The sequence below is a fragment of the Urocampus carinirostris genome, chromosome 12, assembly GCF_059441175.1.
Source record: "Urocampus carinirostris isolate Australia breed hairy pipefish chromosome 12, RoL_Ucar_1.0, whole genome shotgun sequence".
NCBI lineage: Eukaryota > Metazoa > Chordata > Actinopteri > Syngnathiformes > Syngnathidae > Urocampus > Urocampus carinirostris.
Window position 1 is genome coordinate 10993214 of NC_142360.1, and position 27173 is coordinate 11020386.

General features: G+C 38.2%; 1 protein-coding gene across 1 annotated transcript; it reads right to left on the reverse strand.

The window, feature by feature from the left end:
* Positions 1–3366: 3366 nt before the first annotated feature.
* On the reverse strand, positions 3367–5843 carry sox14 (SRY-box transcription factor 14). The gene has a single exon (XM_088349853.1). The coding sequence runs from the start codon at positions 5381–5383 to the stop codon at positions 4598–4600; it is 786 nt and encodes a 261-aa protein (XP_088205979.1). The 5' UTR covers positions 5384–5843; the 3' UTR covers positions 3367–4597.
* Between the last annotated feature and the right edge of the window lie 21330 nt (positions 5844–27173).

Here is a 27173-nt window from a genome sequence, read left to right on the forward strand (position 1 = left end):
TGCACAGGTAACACAAATAAAGACCCCAAAATTGTTTAAAATGCTCAGTGCGTTCTGTCTCTTTGGAACTAATGCGTGGATGCAAATCACCTTTTATTTAAAAACCATCAAACAAGCGTTGCAACGCGTTTCCTTTCCCTCTAAGCTTTGTGCCTTGTAAATAAATATATTTTACATTTTTATCATTTCTTTGCCTTTAAAAAAGAGAGCATCATGCTTCAAACAACACACCACAAAGTGTGTGTGTTTTTTCCTTTTCCTCGCCTTGCACGTCCAAATGCTATCCCAGATTCAATTTCAGATACGGACGAGGGTGCTTTTCATCCTTTTTGGGAGACAATATTTAATATGCCGAAATGAGATCAGTTTTATCCTTTCCCGTGCGCCCACACAAGCATTTTGCAGTTTCTGCTCGCTCTCTTTTCTTCCTCCCTTTTTAATCACATTTTTTTCCTGCCTTTTATCACATCAGAGCTTTTCAAACGCACCATCTCTAATAAATGCTGCTAAGTGGAGGCAATTTAATTAAACGCACCCAAAAAATAAAGCGTAATTGTCTTTGATTTTAAGTGTGTCGTAGGAAAAAGGGGCCCGTTTTCCTCCTCCCCTGTGGACTTTTATCAGTAAATGAAGCGTATAAATGACCTGGAAATCGGGAAGAAAGGCGCGAGGATGAGAATCAAACGAAATAAAAAAAACAATTCTCGTCCTCGGTGACTGCAATTGACGAGAAGGCTGAGGATGAGGAGGATGAAGTGCGAAGTGCGGGTGCTGCCACGCAGATAAGAAAAGTACCGGAGCCGTGCGTGATTCCGTGCAAATACAAGTAGGTATAGTTCATAGACTGCAAAAATAGCATTTACACCTCATGCATTATTTTACCTTTTTTTTAAATATGGCAGCGGTAATGTTTTGGTTGTATTTGGAGTTTGGTGAATACACCAAAATTGATCGACGTGCAGACATTTAGAAACACATCCACACGAAGCATTGACAACAATTGGGCGTCCGGGAAGTTAAACAGAACATCCATGGTCAAAAACCTGAAGCAAACACTCAAAAACTGTTTTATACGACACAATACTGTTTTGATGATTTCCGGGTAGTCCATATAACCCAAAAACAAATAAAACAACATTTAAATCGAATGCATTATTTCGATTTTTTTCAGCTGAAATGTTTTGGTTGTATTTTGAGTCTTGTCAATAAACGATCGATGTGATGTATGAAATATATTTAGAAAAAAATCCTGACGAAATATCAAAAAGACTCAATTCGACAATTGAGAGTGCAGGACTCGAAACCGATCATAGGGTCAAAAATTCTGGTTCCTAAAAATGTGTGATATAATCCCGAAAATTTTAGATGTAAGGCTTTCCCCCAATGTGTTTGACTTTTTTTCCCAGAGAAACGTTATTTGATGCAAAATAGTGCCATTAAATCATTTTCCCAGAAACAAGTGAAACTTATGAGGTAGAAACATGCAAATATATGAATAAATATAAAATAAAGTACAATTCACAAAATACAATAAAATTAAATATTCCTGCCTTTCAAATTGCAATATACCAAAATCAAATCAACTCAATTATTAATACACTACAGTTATAAAAGCAAAAAAAAAAAATACCATCCGAAATTATGAATGCATTAAGTGTGCAAAACTATATGTATATGTATCCACCCCAGGAACCTATTTAAAATATAATTTAAAAATATTATTTAAAATATATATATATATATATATATATATATATATATATATATATATATATATATATATATATATATATATATATATATATATATATATATATATATATATATATATATATATATATATATATATATATATATATATATATATATATATATATATATATATATATATATATATATATATATATCATTGCACTGTTTATGGGATGCACTGTTTTTCTTTGCACTATTGTTGCATATTTTTGCCCATTGATCATGACATTTTGTATTATATCATTTGCTTTCAACCCTCGTGTTGTCTTCGACAATAATACAAATTAAATTTAATTCGGAACAATGTAGTCTCTTAACAATAATACAAAATTAAATCACAAAAACAAATTTAAGAATATTTTAAACTATGCATCGGCAATGCAAGTTAACGATAAAATAAGCAAAGCCCGCCCCATAATGATGCCAAAACTCCCCCTTACGGATGAAAACGTCCACATCAATAATGCCAATAAATGCAAGGATTGTTCTATTAAAGCATACAATAAAATATCGCATCATAAAAATTCGAATTGAATGAAGTTGTCTTTATTGTCATTGCTGTTGTTATTGTATGCAATAAGATGGCACCCCATATTTCAAAAATAATCTAAAAATAAATATAGGATAAAAAGGTAAAACCATTTACGAAGTAGTGCTTAAGATTGGCCTAAGTTACAATAATAGTGAAATAAATAGTGTATCGTAATATAGTGCAATGAAAAGTAGTTCAATAACATTTCGCAAGCAATAAAAAATATAACCCAAAAAAATCCCAAATAAAAATGCATATAAATGTGTATTCACTCCCACTCCAATTTTTGGAGGTATCCAACTTCAAGTATATCCTCATTTACAAGCTGTGCGTACCCCCAGCCGCCCCCTACTCACACCTCCCCTCACCCCCCCAGGGATAGATTGCACCTCCACTCGTGTGCAGCATATGTTTCTGCCAGATAAAGTCAACAATTTGCTCGTGCAAAATGAAATTCTTAATTAGAAAAGGCGCGTGCACCGCATGCGCGTGCACAGCCCCTCGCTCTAGCTTCCCAGTTAACAAACACTCATGCAAAGTGAATTCCTGCGTGTGCACTCGCCAAGTCTTTTGTTTTAATGAGTCAAACGCGCATGTTGAGACACGTGATCGCTTCGTTTGAAGGTAGCGCTTTTTCTTTGCTGAGTTGGCAAACTTGCACACATATAAACACAAAGTGATTTTTGGGGGGGAGGATTTTTTTTAATCCACTTCCGAAAACTCCGCGGAATGCGTGGCCAGCAAGCAGCCAAAGGGGTCCAACAGACTTCAATCCCGGGAGGCCTCTGCTCTTCTTCTCACCTTAAAGTTGTTTTCGAGATTAAACCCACCTGACACGCTACTGCATTATTAAAAGAAAACCCCTAAATTATATATTTTATAAACTTCAAATGTTATGACTATTTTTAGATTAGTCCCAACACCAGAAACAGTGAAATCTTTTTTTCTACCCACATTTCCATGTAAGCTGTGTAAAAAAGTACAAAGATGGTCCTCAAAATGAGAATGACACGAAGTTTAAATGTGTTTCAGTTCCAGATCTAACTCTGAGATACAAATAATAGTTTTGGCAAAGCATGAAATGAGCGAGATTGTCTTTTTATTAGACACTTTTGAATCCTCCTTGTCTGTTAAGACGGGGTCAACCATCTACAGATACATGACAGTTGCTCTTTTAATTGTTTATTTTCCCTTCAATAAAAAATACACATTCAATTAAATTAGAAAACACAAAATAAAATAAACGTCAAACAATTAGCCTTAATTGAGAACCCGTACGAGCCAATCGAAGGGGAGGGTAATCATAATCGATAAGAATCACATACCAGTCAGCGTATTCCTTTTCCCCGGTTGTTTGATCATTTCAAAATGGTTACGCCGTAAAAACATTTATATGGTAACATATAAATACAAACGATTGAATGATCTCTTGCCATGCATGTTGACACTAATCCAGATCGTCTCGGTCACTGGTAGCAGACAACATCCTTGTAGATTACTAAAGACGATGAAGTCTGAGAAATCGTGCACCGCTACATAAAATAAGCAACACTAAACTTAACGCATGTGGGGAAATAACTAGCCGAGATGCTGAAAGAATGTTTTTTGTTGTTGTTTATTTGGTAAATGTAACGTTCACACTAAATTGTGACGGTTTCGGTTACAGATTAAAACTGTATAGCTGAAGTCGGCGAAATGCTGCACTGCTACGTATAATAAGCAACACTAGATACAATTTTGGAAAAAAAACTAAGATGCTGAAAGAATCGTTTCTGTTGTTTATTTTGGTAAATAAAATTTACTAAATTGTGAAAGTCTGTTAAAGAGAAAAAAAACACTAAACACTACATTTACTGCAAGTGGGGAAATAACTAAGAATATCACTGTGTGTTTTGGTAAAAAAAATCAACTTGTTTACGCAAATTATATTTGTTTTTGTTTAACTTGTCTTGCTATGAGTAAACAAGTGCCACGTTGCGTTTGTAATGTGTCTTATGTCTTATTAATGGGAATAGCAATCATTGATAAGGGGATGAATCGGCTCACGTTGACAGGTATGTAATAATCAACACAAATAATCATTGAGATGCACACAATAAATAAAGTTAAAGGCCTCCTTATTCTGTTTTTTCTTCTTCTGGTAGTATAAACATTTGTTACAATCCTCGAGCGGGGAAAAGGTAAAGAAAAAAGATGTCACTTCCAGTCGTCCCCGCGCGTGGTTTTATGTACATGCATCCCCCCCCAAAAGTCACTCCGTCTTGACGTGTTTTGTTTTGTGTTTTTTCCTCCCAAACATGCGTGGACGCCCGCTTACATCGCTGCGGCGTGCGCGGACGAGTAAGGGTCAATTCCAGTCTTGCTCATACCTGGAAAAAGGATGTAGGCCACAGGAGGCTGCAAGCTGGATGCGGACCAGGCGCTGCAGTTGCACGGCACCACGTAACCCGGGTTCGTGGGCGACGGATGTGTATGGGTGTGCGCATGCGGGTGGTGCCCGGGTGCGCAACCCAGAGAACCGAATGCCCCCGCCGCCGCGGCTGCTGCCGCCGCGGCGCCCTGGTAACCGAGAGACGAGTAGGGCACGCCGGCTGCTGCAGCGGCAGCGGCTGCCCCATGCAGAGCGTGGGGAACGTCCCCCATTTTTTGACCGAATCCCGCCGCTACGGAAGCTGCGTCCAAAAAAGACGAATAGTGAGAGGCGGAGGTGGGAGGCAGAAAAGCGCGCGTTGCTGCCTTCTCCGAGGGCCCCAAGAGCGCATCTGAAGGCAGGGGGAGACCCTTCAGGTGCTCTGCGTCCCCAAGGTAGGGCAACGGGAACACATATCGGTCCTTCTTTAGGAGGTTTTTGGGTTTGCGCCGGGGCCGGTACTTGTAGTCCGGGTGTTCCTTCATATGCTGTGCGCGCAATCGCTTGGCCTCATCGATGTAGGGCCGCTTCTCGGCCTCGGACAGCAGTTTCCACTCTGCACCCAAACGCTTGCTGATCTCAGAGTTGTGCATTTTGGGGTTCTCCTGGGCCATCTTCCGCCGTTGACCCCGGGACCAGACCATGAAGGCGTTCATGGGCCTCTTGATGTGGTCGGCCGGCTTGGACATGTTGGGGACAGCAAGGGGGGACGGGTTTGGGAGGGGGAGGGAGGAAGAAAAAAAAAGTTGTGAAGGAGTTCACCTGCTGCCGGGAAGATGCGAGATCGTTGCGGGCATGACACGCTCCAGTCTTTGTTGGAGAAGTAAAAGAGAGAAAAAGTGCAAAAAAGGAGGAAAAACGTTCAGAATCCAAACAAAGCACGCGCAAAATTCCCCTTCTGCATGAACGTTAGAAGAAAATAAGAAGAATCCACACAAAAAATGATAATAATAAAGTGTCTTCTCTCCTTCCTTCTTGTCCTTTTCTTTCCTTCTCTCTTTTTTTTTTGTTTGCCGGCCAGTACGCTCGGGGGTTCTCTGTGGCGTGTTCCGTGGATTTGCAGTTCTTCCGTGGATATGCAGTTGTTCTGTGGATCTGCAGTACCTGGCGCGCCTTGCAAATGAGCGCAGAGAGCGGCGAGGAGCGAGCCAAAAGCGGCCCACTTGAAAGGCAGGGCTTGCGTGGGGATCTTGCACACGACGTGACGTCACGCGCAGAGGTGCGGCGCAGCGCTGCTGAGCAATTGTGGCGGCCGAGAGGAGCAACCTGCCCGCATGCCGCACCTTAGCACCAGTGTACGACCTAGGAGCGCAAAGATTGTCCTAACGTTGATTTTGAACCCTAACCCGTGAAAAATTAAGTAAGAAAACAACAAATATTGGACAAAATAAGAAAAAAAAGTATTTGTAAATGAAAATTAGTTTTTGCTCAATAAAATATTTCCGTAAGAATGTAACCCCGCCAAATAGGCTACTAATCCATAATCTCGTTTTTGTCAACTAAAAGGAAGGTGACTAAGTTTAAATATAAATAAAATAAACAATAACTACGATAAGTTTAATTTGAGTAACAGAAAGAAAAACGATTTGTAAATATACTATAGAGTAACTGTAGATAAGGACCGCATATTATGCGGTATATAAGGCGCCCCTGGTTATGTTCACTGAGGGAGTTAAATGTACTGAGCACCTTAAAAAAACTTTTTTTAAGAATTGTGAAAACAGTGAGAATTTATTCAAAAAGTGTTTTAATTAATACCTGCTTTCTTACTAATTTTTGGTTTATCCTGGTTGGTTCAAAATGAAGTTCAATTACCATTATCAATTTAACACTCTGTAAGTAATGACCATAAGTCCACCAGGGTCGTAATAGAAGTTTACAATTTAAGCGTCAATTTAACACAGTGCATTTTAAGGTACTCGGTACCTTACAGTATTAATTCAACTGTGTATTTCACGGTATTAAGTACCTTACAGTGTTAACTGAATTGCGTATGTTAAGGTACTTAGTACTTTACAGTGTTGATTTAACACAAAGAGTAGACTTTTAACACTACCTCGGTGCACGTATGATCCTAATCAACAGAGTATTAAATTAACAATGGTCATTTTACTGTGTAAAAGCATTTTGAAAAAATACATAAATAAATTATTTATCATTATTTTCACCATACCTAAAATTAAGCCATATACTTAATATATATAAATCCCCCAATTTTCACCAAAAACTTCAAATTTTTATAAAACAAAGCATTTTAACTTTACCTCAACTTTCATATAACATATGAAAAATCATTTTGAATATTAAAAAACACAAAGAAATTATATAATATTTCTAAATGGTTTATTATTTAGCGCCTCACAGTGGTATAAAAATAATAATTATTAAAAAAAAAAACAATATTGATTTGAATTTTAAGCAAAAACGCATCAACTGTCATATACATGTGCATTTTTTAAATACTCGTAGGTTAATACATTTCTATTTATTTTACAAAATGCAAGGCTCTCCTGAAGGGAGCTGACATGATTGTCCGCCATCTTGCTGCTAAGGGTACCCCCAAAACCTTGTAAAAGGTAGGGCAACAAATAATAAAAAAAATGGTGTGAGTTGGTCGGTTTGAGTCTCCATATAGTTTGTATTCTTCCTTGTGCTTCGTAGCACTCATGTTTATCTTTACTGCACTATACAGCAACATATAGTGGTCAAACGTTACATAGTGTTACTTTAAATGTAAATATACATTAAAAACTATTTAATTACACGAGCAAACTAATCAAACTCGGACAATATACTTATACACAATGTGTAAATACTAAATAATTTTTGCCAAACAAAAAACAACCCAAAACCCGCAAGAAGGTGGGCATTTTTAATTAAATATTTGTTTCCACACAAAAAAGGAAATGAAAGAAAGCAAAATTAATATATAAAATATATTTTCACGATATTCACATTCCATAGTATATTACCACCATCTGTATCTAAATTTGACAATTTGATCCCCAAAAAGATGATTAAAATTTGTATTTCAATTAACAGATACAGACATAATAATGCATTTGAAATTTCATATGGAGCCCCTCAAACATAAAAAAATACATCAATGATTCTTATGAAACCACCAAATAAATTAATAATTCTATCCAAAGATTTTTATGTGTCTCTGTGGTATTCGAAAATATCCACAAGTTATCAATTTGACATGGTTTTCAATTGTATAAAAAGTTGTAATTGTGTATTAAAATTGTTTCGCTAAATACGCCTGTACACAATAAGTACTGCATTTTAGGCTATGAGAGGTGTGGTTTGGTGTGGCGGATAATTCATACTATCAATAATCGCCAGGCAAATCTCAAAGTGTACGGGCCTGCCATCACTTCAACAAAGCCACAAATGTTAAACTCGTTAACTCCAAGCAGCTATTACATTAATTTCTTTTTATTATGTTCTCAAAGTTAACCTTTATGATTTAACAAGTACAAGATGTGCAAGATTACATGTCATTAAATGTCTTTCAGGTCGAGTAATTAGTTTAACAACTTTCAGTGTGTAGCGAGTGTTGCCATGGCAACACTTGACGCGCCCAAGTATTTGGCTCGGTTAAAAAAAAGTGAATGTGAAAACGCCTCGGGAGCCGCTTGGTGATATATTACAAGACATGGCAAAAAAACAAAAACAACATAAAGCACAACGTCATCATAAAAATATTTAAGGACAGCTGTCAAAAATATAATCGCTGAGTGCAGTTTGGTGTCGGTGCACGCTATCTCTGACTCTCTGCGCATGCGCTGTTCAGTGTCAAAGAAACAGGAATGTTGTGGTCGTATAACGCGGGGAAAAATATTTTTTAAATTAATTTCAAAATAGGGGAGCAGGAAGACAATCTGGCATGCAACGTTAGAGAGGGAACTTCAGTGAGTAAAAAAAAAAAAAAAATCTTCACAATCACAAGCGTAGTAATGCATGGTGTAAAACAACACCCCAAATTGTCGTTCGGTCAAATAGAATTATATTTATTATTAGAACTAAGCAATGCTTATAAAATTAGGGGCAATGTTAATAAGCATTAGTTTTGGAATCATAAAAAAATAAAAAATAATAATGAAGAGCGCTCGTCTTGGGATCAAGAGATCCCAAGTTCGATTCCCGGCTCCTCCGTGTTATATGTCGAAGTGTCCTTGGGCAAGACACTGAATTCCTAATCAATTCCTGATAATAAGCAGGTAGGCCGCTATTGGTGTGTGAAGCACATTGTAAAGCGCTTTTGGGGGTCTTCATTGACTTGAAAAGCGCTTTATAAATGCAGACCATTTATCATTTACCATTTAGAAATAATAATAGTAATATTAATAATGAAAATAATAATATAAATGATAGTAATGATAACAAAAACAACAATAGCAATGACCCTTTTTATCGTGTTTTAAGTGAAAATTTGAAAGAAAATAGTGTCTCTCTGCGGCACGGCGACTGAGTGGTTAGCACACAGTCTCACGGTTCAGAGGTTAAGGGTTCAAGTCCAGCTACTGCAACCTCCCCGTGCATGTTCTCCCCGTGCCTGTGTGGGTTTCCTCCAGGCACTCCAGTTTCCTCCCACATTCCAAAAACATGCATGTAAGGTTAATTGGCCGTGCCAAATTGTCCCTAGGTGTGAATGGGCGAGTGAATGGTTGTGTGTCATTGTGTGCCCTGTGATTGGCTGGCAACCAGTTCAGGGTGTCCCCTCTCCACCGCCTTGAAGATAGCTGGGATGGGCTCCAGCACCCCCGCGACCCCATAGTGAGGATAAGTGGTGCAGATAATGGATAGTTTCTCTCTTTTGCCCTCTCCCTGGTCCCCCAATAGTGTAACTGTCCGTGGTGCTGAGGCTTTCATGTTCAGCATTTGCACAAATGTAATGCGACCAATAGATGTAGTTGTCTAGCTTGGGGGTCTTTTAACTATCGTCAATTCAAGTCAAGTCACCTTTATTTGGATATAGCCCTTAATCACAAAAGGTCTCAAAGGACTGCACAGGCTAACATTACACCACCCCCTGATTTGAAACCAACATGCAGGTAAGAAAAATCTCTAAACTTTAACTTGAGGAAAATAAGACACCTTGAGAAAGGGCAATAGATGTTGCATCGGGTAACAATACACAAAATATATTGAACATCAATAAACAAAATCATAGGTTATATGTAAAAATAGAAAAAGTCCATGACAGCTGGTCGATACTTCAGTTCACCACTGACTCATTTCAATACGTCCTTCTCCCTCATTTCACCACCAACAAGGCAGCCAGGAAAGACAGGAAACGTTGCTTAAGTGGATCTTTACAGCTTTTTAATAAATATATGAAAACGGGAAAAGATGGCTATAGGGAAATATATTTGTAGTTTTTATGTGGTTTCTGTAGGGCCAACATAACACAAAATAGTTTTACAATTACTACAATTACTACAATTAAATACTATTTTTTTAGAATACATATCAAATTGGTCCAATTAAAAGCCTCTATAAGTCCTTTATGTTTTTGCAGCTCCGAACTTGTTTTCATTCATTTGGTTCGTTATGGCGCTTTCAACATTTTAGGTTGTCAAGCACCTTGTGTAGTGCAACCAAAAAACGAGTGCTACAAAGCACAAGGAAAAATAAAAACTACGGGGACTCAAAATGACCAAACCCAACTATTTTTCTTCTCAAATGTAAAATAGATACAACTCTCTTTACCTTTGAGTATTTAAAAACAAATGCATGTTTATGTCAGGAACCGGAACAGGATCCAATGCGTCGCGTTTCTCACACAAGCCTTTTATTTTACGGGAAATGGGGAGTCTTGCATGTCAGACAGCAGTCTGGCGTGAAATGACGGGAAACCAGAGGCCGAGGAGATCGATACCAGTTGCCAGAGCAGATATCGGACAGATGGGGTCAATACCGGACAGGACGGGACAGACAGGATTGATATCAAAACAGGATATTGAAATTAAACAGGACAAACTAGACGGGAACGAAACTGGAAGCCAACATTAAACAGGACAAAATAAAATGGAACAATTCCAGACATGAAAGAGCAACAGGAAACAGGACCGATTCAAAATCCACGTCTTGCGGGGCAGAAGTTTGTTGACGGAGTGACAAAAGGTGATTGAGAGCGCTGAGCTTGAATAAAAGGAATCTGTCAATGACCCGCAGCTGGCGCCACAGGGGCGGGGCCAATCGGCCACCATGGCAACCATGACAGTTCATATGATATTTGATGTATTTTGACTTATTATTCAAATGAATATAGTTTTTAATTATTTTTTTAATGCTAATCTCAGATTGTGAATTTTGTAGGACAAAGCATATTAAATGTATCACTCTCACTGTACAGTAAACCCTAATAAGTTGACAGAACTCAAAAAAATTGGTGTAACTGATTACACAAGAAGTTTTTGGTTTCACTTTTAAAAGTTTTAAGCTCATATAAAATAAAAACAATAAGTGCAGTTAACTTAAAATATCGCCGCATTAAGACGAATTCAATATGGCTGACTCAGCTTTTCCGAAGGAACTACTAGACCTGCCCACCAGAACGTCATCACGTTGATGATGTCATGACGTTACTACAGTGAATTTAAACATTTTGAGTTTTTCACACAAATTGACTTAGACATATTGAGCCTATTCTATTGGAAAAGAATAGATGTTCACAGAGCTAAAAAAATTACAGTTTGGTCCACTACATACCGACTTTTGAGTGTTCCACACTTAATAATTATAAGCTAGTACAACTGTTTGGGGTTACCGTAGTCCCCTCTGACCTTGTCTGCTTTGGAGCTGAAGCTGTAGAGTTTTTTTTTTTTGCAAACGCCAATTACTACTGTTTTTTTTTGCTGATTTTTACTTTTTAATTTATTTGGGGGAAACATTTTCAAAGGGAAGTACAAAATAATTGACATAATATGATTGTCTTATAGTGCATACACCTATAAACATTGGATCATGGCACCCATGCCAGAATTTAAAGTAACACAAATAAAGATATCCACTGCTGTTTCTTTCCCCTCTAGAATAATTGTTCATTTTGAATTAACCAATCTAATATTTTTCCTTTTCTGTTAAACATGTCAAAGAGTGTTCAACTACTTTTTAAATACTATTCATAATTATCAAACCTGCTGGTAAGGTTGGGCAACGAAAGGATTAAAAAAGTATATGAACTGCAAATTTAAATAAAAGGTATGAAAACGCACATTGCTGTGCAGGAGGAGTTCAAAGACGACAAAGAGGAGGATGCAGCCATCATTCCATCAGCCTACATTAAAGACATTTTGGCAACATTGCATGAAGTCTGAGAACGTAGGGAAAAAAGTGCTAACGCTCATTATGATGATGTTTGCCTTACGCACATCCGACGTCATTGGATCGTTTTTTCAAGAAAGGCAAAGAACTCTGTTGAAGACCAGTACACAAATGGGTAAATACATATTTGTATTATTACCTTTATATTTTGTTCTTTTACATTATGTGCCTAATTTATGTTTATTGAGTTGTAATCCAATTTTAATATGTATTTGTTTCATGTTCTAGTGCTCTTTTATGATTTATTAAAAGAATATCATACTTTTGCGGGACGTGGAATGGACTAGCGCATTTACAACCAAAAGGTGTCTCTACTTACAAATATTTCAGGTTACAAAGCTACTCCCAAAACTAATGAATTTGGCAACATTGCATGAAGTCTGAGAACGTAGGGAAAAAAGTCCTAACGCTTATTATGATGATGTTTGCCTTACGCACATCCGACGTCATTGGATCGGTTTTTCAAGAAAGGCAAAGAACTCTGTTGAAGACCAGTATACAAATGGGTAAATACATATTTGTATTATTACCTTTATATTTTGTTCTTTTACATTATGTGCCTAATTTATGTTTATTGAGTTGTAATCCAATTTTAATATGTATTTGTTTCATGTTCTAGTGCTCTTTTATGATTTATTAAAAGAATATCATACTTTTGCGGGACGTGGAATGGACTAGCGCATTTACAACCAAAAGGTGTCTCTACTTACAAATATTTCAGGTTACAAAGCTACTCCCAAAACTAATGAATTTGGCAACATTGCATGAAGTCTGAGAACGTAGGGAAAAAAGTCCTAACGCTCATTATGATGATGTTTGCCTTACGCACATCCGACGTCATTAAATCGGTTTTTCAAGAAAGGCAAAGAACTCTGTTGAAGACCAGTATACAAATGGGTAAATACATATTTGTATTATTACCTTTATATTTTGTTCTTTTACATTATGTGCCTAATTTATGTTTATTGAGTTGTAATCCAATTTTAATATGTATTTGTTTCATGTTCTAGTGCTCTTTTATGATTTATTAAAAGAATATCATACTTTTGCGGGACTTGGAATGGACTAGCGCATTTACAACCAAAAGGTGTCTCTACTTACAAATAGTTCAGGTTACAAAGCTACTCCCAAAACCAATGAATTTCGAAAGTAGAGGTACCACTGTGTAGGATAAACATATTTGTTTATACTTTTTGGGAGTGTTTTCTAAAATTGTTTTAAATTACAGACAATAAAGAAAAAGTAATCTTCCTCCTATGCAGCTCAGCAATCCATAAATGTACATGACTGTGTTATATATTAAAAAATGTCAAGGGTTGTGTGGGGGGTGGGGGAGAGATGAAGGGAGCAAGGCAAAGGTGATAAGAAAAGAACATCAAAGAGCGCCGGGGTCCATACAGTCCACATTCTACTACACAATTAGGATTAAAGGGGCCCGGCGGAGATCAGGTCTGATAAACGTTTACAAAAGCCAAGATGATGTGACTCACCGCTGACCTTCATTAATAGATAGAAATTCATTGGATGAAAAAAAATACAAGAAAGCAAGAACCAGCCATGTCACATTATTGTCTTACCATACCCTACTTATGCCGAACCTTGATAGAATGTGTTTCATATCTTCCTTTTAGCTAATTTTGAGACGCAGCTCTAAATATTGGGCAATGAAATGTATTAAATGTTCCAACTCTAACTTTTTGTTTACTCTTATAGCCAATACTGTCAGAATGTATAATGGGAACTATAATTTAATTTAACACTCGCTCATCATGCAATATTTGCCTTTTGTTAAATTGATTGCTAATCATTTATTACTCTGTCATGTCTGACCTTGGGTACGGATACCACTTCAAGGTGACTTGTTTTGTTGAATAATAGAGAAGGTCATCTTTTAAGTGCAAAACATACTCATTGTGATTCTGGTCAATGACAATGTGATGAAATCTGCTATAAACTGAAGGTTTTAGCTCGCTAAGACTACAGCAAATGATGGTTTTCCTTGTCATAGCGTTAAAACATTACGTAGTGATGCTAATGTTGCTAACAAGCCAAAATTGCTCCTTAAAACCTGCCTGACAGTGATTCCATTCTTCTAACTTCACCCTATGTGCATTTTAGGGGGTGCAATAAGTCATTTCAGGGCATGTTCTCACAATTAAAGCATTAAAGGTGCACTTTAACAACGACAACGACATCATTATCAACAAAAACATTGTAAAATACAAGAAGCCTATATATGGATTTTGGTAAAGCAACCATAGTGTTTAATATTACCACAGCTTAGTTGACTTAGCAAAGTGCAATGTCCTACCTTAGTAGAAAATGTCTTTACTAGGAGGAAACCTTTGGTCAAGTGTTTTTTTAGCACTGCAGTTAATGAATCGTGTTGACATGAAATTCGATAAAAGAGTCTTTCATGACTTAACCAAAATGTAAAAAGAGAAAAAAAAATACATCGAAAAGCCAATACCAGATTGACACACAATCTATTATGTTTGCATTAAATATAGGGTGGGTCAACAACCTGCGCCTCTTTTAGCTGGTCTAGTGACTAATAATGGAATCTATTTCTAGTTTCTGTAGGACAAACATGACACAAACTTTGTTTTCTGATGCTTAAGACTTACCATTAGGTGGTAAAATGCTCACTTTTGTGTGTAATTTAAGAATACGCTGATACAGACGCTGCCCTACTTACGAACAAGATTTATTCGTTAGTTGCTTCAGTGCTATATTTTGTATGTTTAAGGTTTATATAAGTATGTTTAAGGCTTGTACAAGTAACCTGTATTGTTTTGTACTGAAAAGTAAACATTTCATAAAATAATATGTTTTATAAACATAAAAAAATTAAGTGTAACTTACGCTTGGAAGATGTGCTTCGAGAAGTCCTCCTCCGTTGTAAAAAGTGGCCGAAAAAAAGTGTTCGGACCATTTTCTCATCCGCATCAAACTTTCTTATTCCACTTTCATTTCAAAAGAAACAGCTCGCCTCTTCTTTACACTTTACTCCAACCATATTGAATGGATATTAAACAATAAAAATGACACATTTCTTAGCGCGCTGGAGATAGTATAGACATAGTATAGACTGTATGGAATTTTTACACACGAAGTAAGAAGAGAAAGCGTTGTTTTTTTTTCTTCCGGGTGTCTGGTGGGTGACCTCTCACAACGCCACACGCCAGTAGCGGAGGAAAGAAACTGCACTCGGATAAAGGTGCATGCAAAAAAAAAAATCTAGCTTGCAGCAATGTATTTTTCGACTTCCCGAAAAAATCAGTTTATCGTAAGTCGAATGGTGGTAAGTAGGGGAGGGTCTGCACATGGCTTTTTTTGCTTTTTGTGGCTCCACATTTTTTTTAAATTCCTTAGTTTGTTATGGTTCTTTCAACATTTTGGTTTGCCGACCACCATAGGCTAACATTTGCCTCTTTTGGAATGTTTTTAAAGTTGCACTGTTTTCCACTGTCTGCATCCATCCATCCATCCATACATCCATCCATCCATCCATCCATTTTCCGTAACGCTTATCCTCAGTTGGGTCGCGGGGGTGCTGGAGCCCATACCAGCTATCTTCGGGCAGTGGGCAGGGGACACCCTGAACTGGTGGCCAGCCAGTCGCAGGGCACACAGAAACAGACAACTCACTCGTTCATTCAGACCTAGGGACAATTTGGACCGGACAATTTACCTAACATGCATGTTTTCGGAATGTAGGAGTAACCCGGAGTGCCCGGAGGAAACGCACGCAAGCACGGGGAGAACATGCAAACTCAACACAGGAGGTTTGATCTCATGACCTCAGAACTGTGCCGCACACGCGCTAACCACTGATCCACCGTGCCGCTCTGTCTGCATCCAATTTCACATAAAAACACAAATTTTGGAATATGTTTCATCATACACAAAAGTCTCAAGAATCAACGCCAAAAATGATACAAACATATGTTATGCTGGTTTGAATCTCGGTAACTTTTACCATTTATGGGGGTCTTATGAAGAAGACCCCTGCATACAGTTTTACACAAAAACCCAGCATGTCTTACATGTTTGTTGTCATTTCTGGGAATTTGTAAAAGATTTACCTTTCAAAAAAAGCTCCTGAATCCAGTTTAAAACAGCAACATGAAAACTGTTAGGTATGTCTATTACGAGTTGCGGCTCATAAAATTCTCAAAAACATATGCATAAAAACACTCAATGTCACAGACCAAGAACGGAGGCGAGACCCAATAGTGTTCCTTTGACTCAGTTTTTATTAAGAAAGAGAACAGTGTTTGCATCCACGATCCGATAAACGTCGGTCACAGGTAGCAGATAGCAGGAACGCGGAAGTGGGACTTCCATGTCGAGTGAGGGTAGTCGTTGGCAGAGAGAAAAACAGGTCGATGGCCGGGGCAGAGGAGCAAAACAGAAACAGGTCCAGAAAAGAGGTCGGCAACGGGTATCAGGCAGGAAACAGGGCAGGATCGTCTCCGAGAGTACAAAAACTTGCCTAGCTGAGAGTATAGGTTCGCAGACGGTCTGACGGGTTCCTTTCGGAAGACGGGAGTTTAAAAAGAGTCCAACAGCCAATCAGGTCCCGTGGCTGTTGGCGCCAACGAGACCGCCGCAGGTGCCCCGAATCAGTAATCATGACACTCAAGGGTGTCCGCCATACTGGTTTGAAACTTTATCATCGTTTTTTTATTTCTGGGTTTCATTAAAAATGTTGCCTTAGAATTAATAAATATAAATCATCCCGGCATCTAGTTTTGCAGAGCAACATGAACATTTGTGGGCATATTTATTGGAGTAAAAGCACATATAAGTCTTTTAGAAAAAATGCTTATGAAATAGAATAGTATGTGTGCCTTGCTGCTTCAAATCTCATTTTCTAAGAATGATCTCAGAGGGTGTTTTAAAGTTCCACCCCCTGCATTCAGTTATGCACAACAACGCAAACAATAGTTATAATTTCTCTGAGGAGTTACCCATTAAAACGTCTCATTAACATATAGCAAAAAGACACAAGAAGTTGGCCATGTTAGTATGAATCTTTAGAAGCATTGGATATTTCTGAATCTTTAAACGGTTTCATGTTAAATGAAAAAATGAGCCATGTGCGGGCAGCACGGCGGCGCAGTGGTTAGTGCGTGCGCGGCACAGTTCTGAGGTCATGAGATCGAACCTCGTGTGTGTAGTTTGCATGTTCTCCCCGTCCTTGTGTGGGTTTCCTCCGGGCTCTCTGGTTTCCTCCAAAAACATGCATTTCAGGTTAATTGCCAGGTCCAAATTGTCCCTAGGTGTGAATGAGCGAGTGACTTGTCTGTCTTTGTGTGCCATGCGACTGGCTGGCAACCAGTTTAGGGTGTCCCCTGCCCACTGCCCGGAGATAGCTGAGATGGGCCACAGCTCCCCCGCGACCCGACTGATGATAAGCGGTCCAGATATTGGATGGATGGCTGGATGGAAGCTATTTGCATAGTTTTGCAAGGAAAAAAGAAGATTGGTCATTCTCAAAACACGTTGAGACCTAACCCAATACTTTGAACTATTTGTCCAGGTTGTTTTACACAGAATGACCCTATTGTTTGGTCTGTTGTAAACAAAACAAGTACGATTTTAAAATGTTTTGGGTGTTATTTTAAACATATTCTTTTGACTGATCTCTTGCACAAAAATAAAAAAATAACACAATTTTTGTGGGTGTTCTTTCTGCAAAATAACTCAGGACATTAGGTCTCATCAACCTGAGTATTGTGTGAGTCCATTTTGATCCAAACTTGACTCAAAAGTTGTTAGATTATAAGGTTGTCGATCATGTGAAGACTCCTAAAATGTACCAAAATGCTCCAAACAAACAGGATGTCTACCATTTTAGTTTAAAGCGGACATTTTCGGGACAATTTTTTTCCTTCTACCTTGGAATAATGAAACATGTCACGCCATATACAGTCATAATATTATGGTTTTCCATTGCTTTAATCTAATCATCAGTTTTTTTTTAATAATTTAGTTCATTTTGTTTCAATGAATGAACCATATGATTATCCATGTACAGTATTTGTATGAAGTATTAGCTTCTTGGGTATTTCAAGTGTGCTATCAAGAAATGTCTTGAGACGTGTCCTAGATTTTGGAACAGGCCACCCTATAGTCAAATTATCAATTTTCTCAGGGCCAGCATTTCTCTCTCCGTAATATAAAGTTTGGTCAGCCACGTTGAACCCCAAGTGACATGCATAAACACCTTTTTTCTATATTCACAGGCCCAGAATTGATTGTTTTTGTTTTGTGTGATTCTAAATAAAACCTCAACAGAACTGCTCTGTTCCAGCTCTTGTTTTACTTTTTGAAGTCTTTCAGAACCTGGATGTTGATTTAAGCATGTAGAGTAAAGACTAAACACCCTCCAACTTCATATTTCAAAAGCATTATTACTCTGGAATTTGGTCTTGATTACTACCAATTTCAACCACATCCCCCTGACAAATAATCGAAAAAAAACCTGTGTTGAATAATACAACTAGACTGCGCAAGTTGCTTGAACATAGCAGCCAACTTCAGGAAGATGCTTATTTGCAAGCTCCCAGCAAACTCAAGTTCACTTTGGAGCCCAAGAGCAGAAGTTCTTCATTAATCCCGCCGTAAACTGTCGCCCTCCTCAAGTTTCCACACATGCACATCTTTTATTGCTGTTTATTCACGCAGCTGAATGGAGGAAATGAAGCCTGAGTCAGAAAAGCAAAGGGGTGGACTGAGATGGAAAGTCTCTTTTGTAGAATGTCAGACAATAGGAATTTTTCTCTATATATAATAACACACACACAGAGACAGACCGGGGGCTACCGACTCATCCTCCGCTTGCAGTGTGTAAGTGGAAATAGGCCGGGCAACAATTAATTTGCGAGTGAATTGAGGCAGGATCTATTACCCCTCACTCTACTTCTATTGCTCTAATGGAAAATCTATTTGGCTTGCCTTTTGTGTCCAATATAATTTAATGCCCCCTTTTATTAATGGCCTGAAATAATTACGGCGGGGGGCCCTTTTGTGATTCTCGAGTATGTTTCATTTAATTGTGTAATAAATGTCTAATCGGCCCCGCCATCTGAAGCCATTATGGGTGCTAAAATTAACAATTACGCCACAAATGTCTTGGTGAATGCGTTGGGGGGCTCTATAGAAATAGCTGCTGATAACAAGACACATATAAATCATTCATGAGAATTTTCTCACACACGAGCGCAGTGTCTGAGATAGTGGACAGAAAAAAGTGCAGGAAGAAAAGAGGAGAAGAAAGAGTCCATTCAGAGGGCGATGGATCTGAGTCCTTTTTTCCCTCGCCGTCGTTTGCCCTTTTTTTCTGCAGTACTTTTAAGTGATAGCTTTGGTTCCAAACACCTGGCGGGGCCTTCGCCAAGGCTCCATGTTGCCTATAAGCCGCGTGGCGGGTGACCCAAGGCAATTAAAGAGGCGTCACACTCGCTCGGCCTGCAGGAATTGTTTTCCTTGCTCTCATTTCATGGTGGGCCTGCCTCTGTCTTCACCGTCATCACCATCATCATCACACAACCACTTCTCGTCCTCTTTGACACTCTCCGGCTGATGTGTCCGGCTGACAGGACAAAATTTTTACATTGATCACAAAGAGCGATATCAAAAGAAATAATAACAACAGTCAAACTGGAAAGAAATGAAGGAGGACTTACTGGCGACATTTCCCTTCGCTTAACTCACACTAATGTTTTTAGTTCTCTTGACTCGAGCTCCAAGGCATATTAATGTGCGTTCCTCCATTTAAAATTCTGGAAGCGCAGTTGTTTCGGATTTCTGTGAAAAAAAAGAAATACTCCAATTTCCACTTGTCCTGGAAGCGTCGGCACTTCCTTGTTTATATTCACAGTCTTGTCACAAATGGGGAGGTGGCCATAGAGCTACTGCCACCATTTGGTGAAATGGTGAATTTCTTTCGTACAAATTTGTTTTATAGTGCGCTCAACATTAATAGCGGGCCACCCATTACTAATTTAATGAGAAACCGTGGGCCAGTAAACATGTGAGCCGTATTTGGCCCACAGGCCAGACTTTGGACAAGCCGTCCCTACTATGTATTCTTCCGTATGCTTTTTAGCACTCGTTTTTGATTGCACGACACCAGGAGTCTCCAATGTGTGTGTATATATGTATATATATATATACATATATATATATATATATACAGTGTTCATTTTACCTCTGAAGTGATGGGTCCCGGGGACTCGCATGCTCAAAAATCTATGGGTCCCAACAGAGATCTATGGGTCCCCAAAATTTAGTGTTATCGAGGTTGAAATTGTAAATCAGCGACAAATATATAAATAAATCTATACATCTATATATTCATTCAGTTTTAATAATCTCACTTAATTGGTAATACAAAGCAGTTATCACTTCAGATTTTTCAGTTTACAAAAAATGCTGTTCATTATACAAAATAATATTGCTGAAATATTAGTCTATATATTCATGCAGTTTTAATCACTTCAGATTTTTCAGTTCATATAATCTTCGTGGTTTGCTGTCCCGCCACAGTTGTAATGCCTTCTCAAGGTCCAATTGCAGCAACGGAATTTCCATAGCTAATTTGTGGTTTTCATTGTCGTTGTGCCGATCCAATGTGCTTTTCTGAAAGTTCATATTGCGAAATTATTTATGCAATCCAGTTTTTTGTCACGCTGAGTGCACGTATCACAGAACATATAGCCTCCATTATCATCCTCTTCATAGCTTAACCAGGAATATAATTGAGTCCATTTTGGCAGAAAAGTCATTTTCTTGCTAGAAGTATTCTTTTGTTTATCTTTCGTCGAATTGTTCGCTTCTAAACACGTGTTTTTCTTGCCTTCGCGGTCTTCTGAAAAATCTCTCCGCGGTTTTTACGTGCCGGAAATTATTGCCGTTGTTACCACTTTCTGTATTATGTTTCGACTTATTACCGACACTGAAGAAATTACCATTTTTTTGTTGATTTGCAACTTATACCAACTGTTTTTACAGAGGCATACTTCTCTTTCACTCGACAACCACCAAAACAATGACGTCATCTTGGATCGGAGACCAAAACAACAATGGCAGATTTGCCTGACGAAAAGTTTGGAGTGCGGTAAACCTTTGTCAAAAAAACAAAAGAAATCGGGTAATATTGACAATTTGGTGTTAAAAAGTTGTTTTGACAGTAAATGAGCTCAGCACATCTGCGGCCACAGGATAGCACTGCATCTCACACTGCTCTGGTGTGATTTTGGTCCATTCTTGTCCCAGCCTCCACAGTTCGGTGATTGTAATTTGTTTATGGACCCTACCTTTGTCAACAAGGATTTCCAAAGGTTCTCTATTGGGTATATATATATATATATATATATATATATATATATATATATATATATATATATATATATATATATATATATGTGTGTGTGTGTGTGTGTGTGTGTGTGTGTGTGTGTGTGTGTGTGATGGTGGACCATATATTTGTAAGCTTTTCTGTAGGTTCACTTAGATTCACTCGACTATATGCATCATTTTAAACATCTTAAAACATCCCATCAGTTCAACTCTTAGCATGTTGTTTAATTTTTATTTGGCACCCTTTTTGAACCTATTATGTATGGTGTGTAAAAAAATACACAAGGGGTATTCAATGTGGTGCCCGTAAGGTGCCTGCAGACATGTTCTGAAAATAGCTTGGCCGTAGATATGTTCTGGTAAAACCGACTCTTTCAATGGTGTACTTAGTCTATTTACTCTAATTCCAATATCTAACCTGTTAATATGGTAGTAACAACATGGTAATAACATAAGTTGTTGTTTTATATTCAACTGGGTGCCCTTTGCGCTAATTCGTAACATAAAAAGTTTTCAGTATGATAAAGGTTGGAGACCCCTGGAATAGACCAAATAAGTCATCAAGATGGAGCTTGAAAGCCTTGCCTTTCTTCTCGTATGGCAGGAAAACAAATGTATAAATATTATGATGTGATTTCATGCCAGCAAGCAAAGCAGACGTGGCCACTTGTGAAGAATTAATGACGTCTTCTTTCAGGGGACAACGGTGAAATTTGCCGTGAAATGCGGCTCCTGGAATTGAATTTGTCGGGTGGAAGAAAAAATGGGGTGAAGTTGTGGAGACAAAGACACTGTTGACTTGCACCGCTCGCTGTAAAAACATATGCCATTTTTAAACTTGATTTAGTTTGGATGTTTGATGAGTTCAAGCTTGCCACTACAGAGCGCTGGGGCCAATATAATGTAATCCTAACTCAACTGACTTCTTTTTTACTTTGTGCCTTTTTTCTTTTTAATAACTACAACTCTTAGAGACTAATTTACAATCCAGAAAAGTGGAACGTCGGATTTTTCCTACTCGGATGGTACCAGATCAGACTTCAAAGCGTTCTGAGCTAAAGTAAACAGAAAAGAAGGCTGATCGCAAAAAGTTGTTCTTTATTTTGCTCATTAAAAGACATTTGAACCTCCAGCATACCTGCTTTCTCGCACGGGAAAAATTATGGAGGAAAAATGACGACTAAGGGTCAATAGAGCACAGTTAAATATATTTTCATAAACTTGTAATTATGTTTTACCATTCACCGTGCGTGTTCTCATGGGAGTCGTCATTTTGCTGAGTGACTTCAGATTGAAGCAACTCGATAAGGTCGGGGTACATTTTTTTTTCTCCGACTTTGGGACTAGGACCTCCCACCTCGAGTGTCAGTTTAATTATAATTTCCTGGTCGCAGGTTGGAGAACTCCCACTTCCCACTTTTCTTAAATGCAGCATAACTCCTAGTCTGTCAACCTGGGCTGGCATTGACAACTTCTCACTCACCCTGAGCAAAGTTCTGCCAAAAGTTAGAGTAGGAACTCTTTTTGACAGAACTGTGCTAGATGTTTTGAGCATTGACAATCCCTGACAAGCACAGAAGTCCAATAATACTAACTGGTTTTGATTTATTCTTTAAATATAAGACTATTTTCCTCTAAGTGATGTTATTTTCAAAATGTAAAAATACCTACCTCCCAAAATAAACAAGTTTCAAATACTGTACAAAGAACTATTTTTTCAGGGGAGGAAAAACCTTTCAATTTCCACATTATCTCAATAAAGGGACACTGTGTATCATTTGACCAGAAGATGCCGTCAACCAAGAAAACGTTCTAAAAATAACAGGGAAAATTTTAAACTACAGAGACTCAAACTGACCAAAGCACCTTTCTCAATTCTAAAAATATGGGTATTTTCTTTTTTAAATGCACGTCTATGGACCCATTAGGGGGGGACAAGAACTGTAGGCAGAATTACTCAAAACAAGAACAGTATTTATGAACAAAACTAGTACCAGGTACCAAACAAACAAGTGGGCACATAGCAACTAACAAAAATGCCCGAACAAAAAAACAAAAACAAAAAATAAACCTGGAACTTAAAAAATGGTGGGCGTAACAGAAAACAGAAACAAAAAACAAACTTAACATGGTGAGAGACACCTGGATGAAAGTGGCATGGGACTGGCAATGACCATACAATCAGAGAGCTGTCTCAACACTCAACATAAAGGCTTTGTAAAATTAGAGACAGTTTTTTATTTTGCAGAAAAAAAAGAAAACTGACTGGACATTTCTCCATGATAAATACCATAGTTTTTGCACTATAAGACACAACGGATTATAAGGCGCAAAATGTTGTGGTATAATCTTTTAATATACAAGGCACTTGACTATAGGTTGCACCGAATTAAAAGTACATATATGTTTATATATATATATATATATATATATATATATATATATATATATATATATAGGTCCATATATATATATAGGGATTTAGTGTCTTGCCCAAGGACACTTCATCATATAACACGGGGGAGCCGGGAATCGAACCTGTGACCTCAAGACGAGCGCTTTACCTCCTGAGCTACGCCGCCCCAAATTAACATTTTGACATCTTATCACTATCATTGATCCCCGCAACAAAAAAATTAACATGTTGACCACAAGCGGGCCCTTAAAGACAACTGTGTTTCTCAAAGGCAGAACAGTTACCATAAGCAGTACCATAAGCCTGTACCATAGACAAAAATCCTCAATCAAGTGACAATCATATGTTTCATACTGGCGAAAAATTATCGTCTGAACAACAAAGGAAGATTTTCAATGAGTGTTTAAAAGTTGACGACTGAGCTGTCGTCCCTTTTCTGCAATTTTATTTTGTTTATTTTTAGTAACAGACACATAGCATGTTTACCGAAAGAGCACACTGAAAGACCACTCCATAGTTTTCTCAAAGTCAGAACAGTTACTATATGCAGTATTATTTAGTTGTAACTATGCATTTCCAATTTTATCCACCATTATAAAAGGAGCACCGATTTTTTTTTTCAATTCAAGACGCACCTTCAAATATCTGGCTAATTACGTTCTTTCTGGTGTGCCTTGGTGTCCTTAAAATATGGTAAAAAAATGTCTGCAATGCATGGCAACAAATACAGTGCGCTGGTTCTCGGATGTAACAAACGTGCTTGTGACTGGTCGCAGCACAACAATGAGCCTGTGCACGATAAGGGCACTCCAGTATCTTTATGACATTTAGTCACACGGCGTTGCTCTTTGTCTTGCAGGAGAGCAAAAGGCTATAATTGGAGCCATCATCTGCGGCTGAGAGGCTAAATGAGGGATCCCTCGACTCCAGGATTACCCGTCTTTTTTTTTTCATATTGGGAAGACGTACCCCCGTATAAGCCCCCGCCTGCGACACGTACTCCTCCAGCGCGGCCCTCTTTCACGTCCAAATGTGTCCTGTCAGGGAGGCTTAGCGCAAATCTACATAATCCTCTTTCATCGCAATTAAAGATAGCAGTGAACAATAAAATTGCTTGCTCTCTGGTTTGTTTCGTGGGGCTTTGAGGCGACCAAAGGTGACGCTCCGTTGACAATATACCCAACTTTTGCAGACACACATGACAAATGAGTGGAAACCGGAGATTTAGCGCTTATTCTCAGAAAATGTCGAAATATATGAAAGGGGAAAGTTGCAATGGCTTGAGTGTCCAACTCAATAGTGCATTGTAAGGTAATAGTAGAACCTTAACTACAATTGTAAATAATTATATTGTTTCATTTGAGATCATTTAATGGTGCTGTACGGAATTTGGATACTCGAGGCTGCTATGTCCTGGCTTGGGTCATTATTGTAGCCTCTGTCAAACCCTTCATGCTGTGTGTGCATGACTCAAAAATGCTTGAATAAACTCTTCTTTTTAAAAAAATATATATTTTGGGCAGCTTGGGTTGCCGTTTTGACTATACTTGAAATAGGCCCCTTCTTACTTTCCCCATTTTCATTGCAACAATCATTAAATCTAGATGTCAACTTTACCACCATTCAGGGTTTCTCCTACTTGTTTTGAACAAAGGCACTTTTTTTCAAGAAAGAATTTCGAGGCCTATCGTCTGTCAAGTCAAGTCATTTTTATTTGTATAGCCCTTAATCACAAAGAGTCTCAAAGGGCTTTACAGGTTATTACACATGAGAAGTCTAGGTTATTCATATGCTATAGAGTAGAAGTGAGTTTTAAGCTTAGATTTAAACATTTCCACTGAGGTTGCAGATCGGATCTCAGGGGGAAGAGCATTCCACAACACCGGTGCCCGGATGGAGAACGCTCTCGAACCAGCGGAACACTTCTTGGCTCTTGGGATCACCAGAAGACCGGCGCTCTCAGAACAAAGGCTAGGGGGAAATCAGATCTGAAGGATATGAGGGGGAAAGTCCGTATATGATTTTGTATAATAATAAGAGAACCTTGAAATCACATCTTAGGCTAACAGGGAGCCAATGCAGGTTAGCCAAAATTGGGGTGATGTGATCAGACGTTTTTGTCCTGGTTAAAAGCCACTAAACCCTTCAGCTTTTTTAGTACTACATTCAGCTAGCACCTCGAATGTAACTAAATAATGATCCGAGATAACTGTAGTACACGGTAACACCGTCATGTTTGAGGTTGAAACTCGTCGAGTCAGAACCAAATCTAGCGTGTTTCAATCTTTATGAGTTGGCAAATCAATGGGTTGGTTAAAACCAAATGTATCAATTAGAGACCGAAACGCAACAGTGAGTGAATTGAGTGGGGAGTTCATATGAATGTTAAAGTCCCCCATAAGTATAATTTTGTCTGCATAGGTTACTAGTTCAGACAAAAGTTCAGCGAATCCGTCCAAGAAAGCTGTGTATGGCCCTCCGCGATAAATAGTTACTACTGTGTAACTAGCACTGTGTCTGTCAGTAATGTTTGAGAACTGACTCAGTTGAATTCATTTTTTCTAGAAAATAACAATAATACTTCACACAAAATGATCTGACATTGAAACAAACAATTGTCTTACTTCGTTTTTGACCTGTTGTTATCTTTATCTTTTTAGCAAAATAAGAAAATCAAAAGGAAAGCTAGGAAAATTATGGGCAATGTTTTTACTCAATTAATTTTTGGGGGGTGGAATATTAAACACATTCATTAAACCAAATCAAATATCAAATTATTATCCCTAGGTGTGAATGAGCAATTGGTTGTATGTCTCTGTATGCTCCCTGTGACTGGCTGGTGACCAATTCAGGCTGTCCCTGCCTAATGCCAGAATATAGCTAGGATGAGCTCCAGCACCCCTGCGACCCTACTGAGGATAAGCGGTGCAGATAATAGATGGATGGATGGATATAAAAATTCCTTGCTGCTATTTACTGATATGAATGAATGTTACAGTTGCCATGCTGATCACTAGAGAATGTAAAAATACTGAACAATGGCACTTTTTGCCAAAAATGAAAGTAGTAGGAAATGGTGATTGGATTTAGCATGTTCACCATAGTTTGTCAACTAGTGTGATGTTAATTGCCTTATTCCATGTAATTGGATACAAAAATATTGATTGTTCGTAAAAACTTGTTGTCGATGTTTTTGTCGGGTACCTGTTCTGTTTACTGGTGATCAGTGGGCAATCTGCAATATTCCTCTGTATCAGTAGGAGGCAGCAGAACACCTATTTTTCTCACCTGCTCACTACGAATCATTTTGGGAGTTAATTCTGTTAGAAAAAATCATGCCGCACGCATATTGTTTT

Excerpts from the sequence above, each read along its gene's own strand:
- sox14 (XM_088349853.1), bottom strand. The coding sequence starts at position 5,383 with ATGTCCAAGCCGGCCGACCACATCAAGAGGCCCATGAACGCCTTCATG.